The sequence below is a fragment of the Nicotiana sylvestris genome, chromosome 10 (genome assembly GCF_000393655.2).
Source record: "Nicotiana sylvestris chromosome 10, ASM39365v2, whole genome shotgun sequence".
Classification (NCBI taxonomy): Eukaryota; Viridiplantae; Streptophyta; class Magnoliopsida; order Solanales; family Solanaceae; genus Nicotiana; species Nicotiana sylvestris.
In genome coordinates, this window is record NC_091066.1 from 77,211,997 (window position 1) to 77,222,136 (window position 10,140).

At 41.5% G+C, this 10,140-nt stretch overlaps 1 protein-coding gene across 1 annotated transcript; it reads right to left on the reverse strand.

Moving 5' to 3' along the window:
- Positions 1–6,093: 6,093 nt before the first annotated feature.
- LOC138879566 (uncharacterized) lies at positions 6,094–7,107 on the reverse strand. Its single transcript, XM_070159182.1, has one exon. It carries the CDS (start codon positions 7,105–7,107, stop codon positions 6,094–6,096), a length of 1,014 nt encoding a protein of 337 aa, XP_070015283.1.
- Between the last annotated feature and the right edge of the window lie 3,033 nt (positions 7,108–10,140).

Below are 10,140 nucleotides of genomic sequence, written 5' to 3' on the forward strand. Positions count from 1 at the left end.
TTATTACAAGCCAATATCATATCAAATCAACCAAAATAGACCACCCCCTAAATAAGAATAAGCATTGTCCTTAATGCTTAACAAAAATTAGAATAAGGAAGGGTAGAGAGTTAAGAGAACTCCCTATGAGGTCTCAGTGTGCATGGCATCATCAGTATCCTCGAGCTCCGCCAACTAGATCTCATCATTCTCTGACTGGGAAATAACGGGGTTGGTGAACATCTGAAGCACCTCCTCAACAGTGTGGGCAGCAAGGTCTGGCTCCTCAAACTGGCCAGTTGTTGCCTCTGATGGCTCCGGTACTGATGGTGCTGCTGGTGCTGACTCCATCAACAGATCAAGTGGTATATCCCTAGCGGATGCTATCTTGGCCACTTCTTTTCTCAATCTATCGACTGACTTCTTTGAAGCCTGATATTGTTGCATCTTCTTTACCTATTTGGCCAACTCATTAATGACTCCCCCATGTGCCACCAATGTATCTATGATGGTCTTCTAATTTTCTAGGATATTTGACAATGTTTCCTCCACTGACGGAGGTACCTGTGATGCTACTAGGGCAGAAGACTGTACTGCAACAACACTGGATATGTCAGACAACTTTGAAGTAGTTGTCTATATCCAGTGGTTGAGACTCGCCAACATCTGGGAGACTCACAACACAGTGAGTGGATATGTGGATAAGGTACGCACTGGTACTAATGTAGATGGTCTAGAAGATAGAGGTGGTAGCATATCAGCTGTCTCGGTGGGAGGACCAGCTGCTGTGGAAGGAATGGCAGTTGTAGAAGGCTTAACAGCTGAATCTGTAACCACCACCGTTGGCTCATTAGATTGTCCACCGGTGGTAGCTGGTTTACCCTTGAGCTTTGGGTTCCCTAGTCCTCGTAAAGAGTACCATGAGAAGGGCTTTTGGCCCGCACTTGTGTATCAAATCTCCTCGGCTCCACCTTGGCATCCTTAAGATATTTAGTGAGGGTGTTTGAATATGGATAAGAGATTTCACCTTTACGGTCAACCACTGACATGTTGGCCGACATGATGGCACCCACATTGATTGGGTATCGGGCCATGATAGATGCCACCAGAACTATTTAAGGAGGTGGAAGATTGTTCTCATTCCTGCTTGGTTCTATTCGGCTGGACACAAAGGTTTTCCACCCTTTTGCTTCAAAATTGTGGTGTTCCGTGCAATGGAAACTCCCATTGTGATCCATGGTGGTAGTGGTCCTGGAGCTACCAAGATCTCTGCTAGCCAAGGGCGAGATGCATCATCCATAGCAAGCTTCTCCATGTACTGGACTACCTCTACCTCCTCAAATCCCATGTACGTGTTCAGAGTGCATTGGTCGAACCTCACCTTCAAATTCCTCACTTTGGTACCTTTCTTGATATGTGCCACATTAGTATAAAATTCATGTACCAAGTGCTCATTGGCATCCATAACACTCTGGGTGAACCACATCCACCCTTTGCGCTCCCTGAACTACCTAAGGACATTTGGATTATATTTATCCAAATTCTTTACCAAGAATTGCCGCTCAAGTGTGGGCGATCGCCTCTAAACCTTGTGAAAGCTGTCAAGCTCACAAATCTATCTTCCCATATCTCCTTCTTCTTCGACCTCTCTAGGCTGCACACTCTAGTGTCACATCCTCTACCATCATCAAGGGAATCATCATCATCAACGGGGATAGGTGCTGCGAGGGCATGTGAGGAAGAGGTCTCAGAATATTGGCTACCCTCTTCCGAACCCTTAGAAGAACTAGCAAAGGAGGAGGGTTCATCTCTCAATTGCAGTCTACCCGGAAACTATTTTGGTTGAGATTGTGCTTAGAGTGTTGCTTGCACAAAGTTGCCCTCTAAGTCTTCCCTAAATGGGAGATATTCACTGTATTCTGAGGGTTCGGAACTCTGTTGGCAGTTGCCTTCTTGTTTATTGCTCTTTGGACTAATAGTGGGAGGTTGCCCTTGCCTCAGCCTCGGGAGGGTTCACGCCTCCCTTTAGACGTATCACCTCTACCTCATGAACGAACCATTGTCTGCAATACAAAGCACATAGGTTAGTTAAAGTTTAGTAGCAATTATTAGTTGTAGAAAAGCAAGACAGGTCACAGAAGTGAAAGTTTGGACTGCACAAAACCAGGTTCAGACTACTGGTTCTCTGAAGTTTCAAAGAGCAGTTGCAGACATTTTTATGCGGACTGCACAATTTTTGGGGTACCACATAATTTTGAGTGCGGTCCGCACTTTTCATGCATTACATTTTTCCCTAACTCAAGATCTGCAGACCATAAAATTTTATTTGTAGCCACACAATTTGAAATCACACAGCACTGACTTTATGTTACGCAATTTTCACACAATTTAGACATGATATTTGCAAATAAACATGATAAATGATCTATCTATTCCCTAATGAACACATATGATATTACCCACATGATTTTAAGCACACATGAATAACATTTGACATTTTAGGCCTAAAAATAACGAGAATACTAAAGAACAAAAACTAAGAAAAATTGAAAAATCTAAACATGAATTGAACATACAGTGATGAAGGATATACACTGATGAAATGAATTAGGAGTGTGAACTAATTTGTCGTCCAATGTGCTTGCTTATGCCTCAAGAACTCAGAGTGCAGAAAGTTGTGAATAGTGCACTGAGGTTCTATTTATAGGTTGACCAAGTCGGTCAAAAGTTAAGTTAAGTGCAGCCACACAATTTTGAGTTCTTGCGGCCGTAGAATGGCTATTTCTCTGTTATTTCAAACTTCAGAGAGTTGAATTTTTGGTTCTCCAGTTGTGCGGCCGCAAAATGAATTGTGCAGCCACAGATTCTTCTCTGTTGCGGCATACAAAATTGTGCGGTCCACACTTTTTCAACACTTGGCCAATTTCTCTGGGCACAATCTCTGAAGCACACTCATTCCTGCATACACTTCAAAACTTGTTATCACAAAGCAAAACCTATCTAAAGAAGAAGAAAAAAATAAAGAAAAAGACACATGGGTTGCCTTCTTAGAAGCACCTGATTTATTATCGCAGAACGACGCAAATTATCAATCATTTGAACTGCCACGATATGGGCATCATCAACTTTTCCAAGATAGTGTTTCACCCGGTGCCCAATGACTCTAAACACTTTGTCAATCTTATTTTTCAAGTCCAATGCACCAAATGGTGTCACACCAACAACCTCAAACGAGCCACTTCATTTTGACTTCAACTTTCTCGGAAACATCCATAACCGAGAATTGTGCAATAACACAAGGTCACCTTCTTTAAAATATTTGCTCCGAATGTACTTGTCATGGAGGTACTTCATCTTCTCCATATATAAGGATGAACTTGTATATGCATGGTACCGGAACTCATCTAGGTCATTCAATTGTGTCACCCTTAAGTTGGCGGTGACATCCCATTTAAGATTAAGCTTCTTTAATGCCCACATGGTCTTACGCTCAAGTTCCACTTGACCACTTGCTTGCAGGTGATAGGGGGTCGAGACTTTGTTAGTGACACCATACTTGGTGAGTAACGTATCAAAAGCCTTGTTGCAAAAATGCGAACCCCCATCACTTATAATGGCCCTTGGGGTACCAAATCTTGTGAAGATGTTCTTTTTCAAAAATGCCCCCACAGATCGAGCTTCGTTGTTGGGTAAAGCCACGACTTCAATCCATTTTGACACATAGTCCATAACTACCAAAATTTAAGTGTTCCCACAAGAGCTCATGAAAGGTCCCATCAAATCAATGCCCCATACATCAAATATGTCAATTTCCAAGATGGTGGTGAGGGGCATCTCATTCTTCTTAGAAATCCCACCGACCCTTTGACATTCATTACAATGCTTGACTAGATCACTAGCGTCCTTATAGAGAGTAGGCCAATAGAATCCATAACTCAATAATTTTGTTGCCGTTCTAGCTCCACCATGGTGACCACCATATGGTGAAGAGTGGCAAACCCCAAGAATTTCCACTTGATCCTCCTCCGGCACACATCTTCGAATCACACCATCGGTACAAATCCAGAAGAGGTACGGTTCATCCCAATAATAGTCAAGGCAATCTTGTTTGAGCTTCTTCCTTTGGTTTGAAGAAAACTCATTCGGTACAATTCCACTCAAAAGATAATTTGATAAATCGGCAAACCATGGCATCTCGGTCATTGAAATGATTAAAAGTTGCTCGTTGAGAAAGGAATCATTGATCTTTAGGCCGTCATGTGGCCTCCCTTCCTCCTCCAATCGAGACAAGTGGCCCGCTACTTGATTTTCACTACCTTTGTGGTCTTGGATATCTATATTGAACTCTTGCAATAGAAACACCCACCGCATTAACCTTGCCTTTGAAACCTTATTGCTCATTAGGTACCGAAGTGCTGCATGATCGGTGTGGACAATTACCTTTGTACCCATCAAGTATGGGTGGAACTTCTCCATAGCAAAGACAATAGCAACGAGCTCTTTTTCAGTTACCGTGTAATTGACTTAGGCATCATTCATGATCTTACTAGCATAGTAGACCAGATGGAAGATTTTGTTGATTTTTTCCCCCAAAATTGCTCCAACTGCCACATCACTTGCATCACACATGAACTCAAAAGGCAATCTCCAATCTGGTGTGGTGATAATAGGAGTAGTTGTCAATTTGAACTTGAGAAATTCAAATGCCTTCATGCAATCCTCATTGAAATGGAATTTGGCATCATTCTTCAAAAGCATACACAAGGTGTTTATCACTTTGGAAATATCCTTGATAAAACGGCGATAGAACCCAGCATGACCCAAGAAACTCCCCACTCCCTTCACGAATATAGGGGGCGGGAGTTTAGAAATCACTTCTATTTTGGCCTTGTCGACCTCAATACCTTTCTTTGAAATTTTGTGGCCGAGGACAATGCCTTCCTCAACCATGAAGTGACATTTCTCCCAATTCAATACTAAGTTCATTTCTTCACATCTTGCCAAGACCTTGTCTAAATTGTTCAAGCAATCATCAAAAGAATTTCCGACCACAGAAAAGTCATCCATGAAGACCTCAAGAATATCCTCCACCATGTCGGTAAAAATAGCCATCATACACCGTTGAAAAGTCATAGGTGCATTGCATAACCATAATGGAATCCGCGAGAATGAGAAAGTACCATATGGTCATGTGAAAGTAGTCTTTTGTTGATCCTCTGGAGCAATAAGAATTTTATTGTAGCCGGAATGCCTATCGAGGAAACAATAGAAAGCATGTTCGAACAACCTATCAAGTATTTGATCAAGGAAATAAAGTGGGAAATGATCTTTCCTTGTGACTTTGTTAAGCTTGCGATAGTCCATACACACTCTCCACTCGATTACCATTTTTGTAGGAATTAACTCATTCTTGTCATTGTTAACCACAGTCATGCCCCCTTTCTTTGGGATACATTGCACCGAAGAAGTCTGCGAACTAGCGGAAATGGGGTAAACAACCCCGACATCCAACCAATTTATGACCTTTTTGACCACCTCCTACAGTGCTTCATTTAGCCTCCTTTGATGTTCAATGGAGGGTTTGGCACCCTCCTCCAAAATAATCTTGTGCATGCAAAAGGTGAGGCTTATTCCTTGAATATCAGCCAATGTCCATTCTATAGATCTCTTCCTTTTTTGTAGCACCAACAACGTGGAGTCTACCTGCACATCAGTCACACAAGGGTAAAAAATAACCGGCAAAATAGAACAATGGACATAGAATTCATACCTAAGATGCGGAGGCAATGTCTTTAACTCCAAAGTGGGAGGCTCCTCAATTGAGGGCTTTGTCGGAGGAGTTGTCCAGTTTTCAAGATCCAAGGATAACTTGTGGGGTTCATACATGTACGACCCCATCCCGTGTAATACATTCACACATTCCACATAGCCTTCTTTCTCCTCATCATTATAAAGGTTGAGGAAAATGGCTTCTAAAGTATCCTCAATATTCATTGTGGTAGTAGCATCATTAATAATCACATCAGTCACCAAGTCCACGTACGAACAAACTTCATTGTTATCCGGTTGCCTCATAGATTTGCACACATGGAAGATCACCTTTTCATCACCCATCTAGAAAGTGAGCTCACCGGCTTCCACATCAATAAGAGCCTTCTCCGTAGCAAGGAAAGGTCTACCCAAAATAATAGGCACCTCATAGTCCACTTCACAATCAAGAATCACAAAGTCCGCCAGGAGGATAAACTTATCAACACAAACCAATACATTATCAATAATACCCAACGATCTCTTCATTGTACGATTTGCCATTTGTAACCTCATAGAAGTGGGTTTTGGTTGCCCAATTCCCAAAGTTTTGAACATCGAATAGGGCATCAAGTTGATACTTGCCCCAAGATCACATAAAGCTTTGGCAAAGTCGGCACCCCCAATGGAACAAGGGATAGTGAAAGCGCCGAGATCTTCCAATTTAGGAGCCATTGAGTGCACAATTGCATTCACTTGATGTGTCATCTTTATAGTCTCACAATTTATCAACCTCTTCTTCGTCACCAAGTCCTTCATGAACTTTCCATAACCCGGCATTTTCTCCAAAGCCTCAACCAATGGCACATTAATAGACAAACTCTTCATCATGTCAATGAAATTTTTGAATTGGTTCTTGCCAGTTTGCTTGGAAAGCATATAAGGATATGGAGGAGCGGGCCTTGGCATTGGTGCCTTAGCCTTTGGCAATACCAGTTCGGTTATGTCAACAATGTGCTCCCTAAATGGGTTGACTTCTTCTTGAATCTCCTCCACATTGTCTTCAATATCAATTCTCACCTCATTATTTACTTGTACTTCATTGCTTGGCATCTCATCTTCTTGTACCAATTGCTCATCATCCACAATTTTCTCTTGACTTGAGGTGGTTGCTTCCCCACCTTTTCCACTCCTTGTAGTCACGACCACGACATGTCCCATGTTGTTCCCACCGTTTGGGTTCACCACCGTATCACTTAGTAGTGCCCCTTTAAGACGATTGTTCAAAGCTTGCAAGATTTGACCCAACTGAACTTTCAAATTGCGAATTGAAGTGTTGTGAGAGGCTAGTTGAACATCGGAGTCGGCATTCTTCTCCATCATTTGTTTAAACATGTTCTCTATTCGGCCCATCTCATTGTTGGAGGAACTCGGACATTGGAAAGATAGGGAGGTGGATTGCTCGACTATTGAAACATCGGGGGCCTTTGAAAACCTGACCCCCAGTTGTTGTGTGTGTTCCACCCTCCTTGGTTATTGACTCCACAATAGCATTGATTATTGCCACTCTAATTGCCTTGGTTATTTTGACTATTCCAATTTCCTTGATTCCTTTGATTGTTCCAATTCCCTTGGTTGTTTCCTTGATTGTTTGAATTCCAATTTCCTTGATTTCCTTGTGGTCGCCATTGTTGTTGATTCATGCCTTGATTGTTGTTTCTTTTCCCTTGAAAGTTTTTCACATATTGTACCTCCTCATCTTTCTCATTGTATTGTTCATCTTAATCAAACCCACTATGATCTTGCACATAATGTTCAACCAGATTTTGCACTTGAGGACCCTTTTGCCTTATCTTATTTACCATCATACTAACTCTCCTTCCATTGCATTTACTTTCTTGGGACCTTGCACTTGTTGAAGTTGAGCTTTCGCTAGTTGATTTATTGTATTGGTCAACTCGGCAATTGCTTTCCCATGATCATGTCACTATTTATGCAAGTGAATCACATTTTTATCACCTTGAGGAATGTTTGCTTTACTTTGCCATGCCGATGAAGTATCCGCCATTTCATCAAGAATCTCACAAGCTTCCGCATATGGCGTTGTTGAAATTTCCACCAGTAAGTTAGTTGACCACGCATTGATTAGTAGTATTGAGTCCTCTATAGAAAGTTTGTTGAATCATAGACTCCGTCATGTCATTGTTCGGGCACTTTTTCACCATAGTACGGTACCTTTCCATATCTCATGCAAAGGCTCATTGGGTTCTTGCTTGAACGCTAGAATCTCATCGCTAAGAGTTGCCATATGCCCGGGAGAAAAGAACTTGACAATGAATTTCTCAGCCAATTCATCCCATGTATGGATAGAATGATTTGGAAACCTCTCTAACTAATCCAAGGCCTTCCCCCGTAAAGAGAAAGGGAATAGCCTCAACCTCACAGCATCATCGGATACGTTTGTTTGTTTACTCTCCCAACAAGTATCAACAAACCCTTTCAAGTGCTTATATGCATTTTGACTCGGAGCCCCGGTGAAGAATCCTCATTGTTCCAACAGTATAAGTATGACATTTGTAAGCACTTATGTATCTTTCATTTGGCAACACCCGGTGTGCTGCCTCTCTTGGAGGAGGTTGGGGTGGAACGAGAATGTTGTCTTGAGGCGGACGGCCTCATCTATTTGCTTGAGGTTCAAGAGGAACCTCATGAACTCGGTCATCATCCCCGTCATCCCCCAATGGCATTCTTCCAAGAGGATCATTGTTGTTGAGAGCCACTGTATCACCTACAATTGTTTTACAAAAAGATTAGTAACCCGGAAGGAAAGGAAGACAAATCACACACAAAACCATATATATAGCTAAATCCGTTTTTAGCCCCCGGAAACGGCACCAAAAATTGATGTCGCCCAAGTTCACACCTTAAATTGGGGTTGTGAAGTGGTCGATGAAATTATAATTACCCAACTAGGAGTCGGGATCGAATCTACAGGGAGCGTAGATGGGATTAGGTATATACTCGGACTACGCATATAATGTGTCCAAAATGCACTTCCACATACTTTTTTGTTTTTGTCTACTTCTAAATTAAGCTATTGTTTACAAATATAAAACTAGAGAATTATATTTTTGATGTTGTTTTTCAAGTTGTAAAAGATATAGGGTTGTGACTTCCACCTAGGTGGTTGCCTAAGGGGTTGTGAGCTTTAGGGCAGGTTTCGTTGGTCGGGGCGTAATATAGTAATCAACACGCACTTACCCATTCAATACCTCTCGGTAATAGAGTGTATTTTCCCAATTCGGTTTTCTCAAGTCCAAATGGGTAATTCACAAAATAGTTGATAGATTCTCAAGTCGGGTTTTACTATCTCTACATTCAACCCTTTAATTGGGACTATCAATTTCTTGAGTTCACCCCAATTTATTGTTAGCCAAGTTTTCCTAGACTCAATCTCTTTTTCTCAATTAGAGACTAAGTCAAGGCTTGAATCAATGTTTGTAACCATTAATTCCACAGTTAAAGTAAGAACTAAGCTAAATATTACACACCCAACCATAGACAAGCCTTAAATCAAACACCCATTAGGTACCCACACTAGAGTTGGGTCACAAACCTAACTAGAAATTTAGCTACTCATAGATGAAGATGAAGAGATTAAAGAAGAAATGATAATTAAACTCATATTGCAAGATTAAATGACAAAAATCTAATGTTTAATCACTAAAGTAAGCTAAAGTTACTAAAACCAGTAAAGAAAATAAGCTACAAACTTTATGAAGTTCAAATTTAACCCAATTTTGACAAAAAAACTATTTATTGACAACTGAAATTATCGGACAAAATTGCCCCTACGGAGGTTCTGCGGCCGCACAATTCTATATACGGTCTGCACTTTGAAGCTGGCTTAATAGGATGGACTTCTGTGGTTGCACAATTCTGGGTTGCGGGAGCACTTCTTCAGATTCCGCGGACCACACATTTCTGAGTGTGGCCACACTTTTGAACTTAAGATTGCCATGAGAGACTTCTGCGGACCGCACATTTCTGAGTGCGGTCACACTTTAGAATTCTACGGCCGCATAATGATGGTGCGGTCCGCACTTCTTCATGGACCTAGAATCCCATCTCTCTGAGCCTCTTATTCTGCGGCCGTACAATAATTGTGTGGCCTGCACTTTGCAAAGGAAATCTGTCAGAGATTTCTTCATGGTCTGCGGCCGCACTCAATATTGTGCGGTCCACACTTTGCTCTTTTTGCTTTGTTTTAGTGCATGTCCAAGATTACTCCTTCTTGAGTTGATTTTCATCTCTTTGGCTCATTTTCCGATAACCTTGAGTGTAAGCACATTTTATCAGTTCTCGAGAATACCTTTAAGCATTTTTGAGCTAAAACGAAAGTAAAAGGGTGCA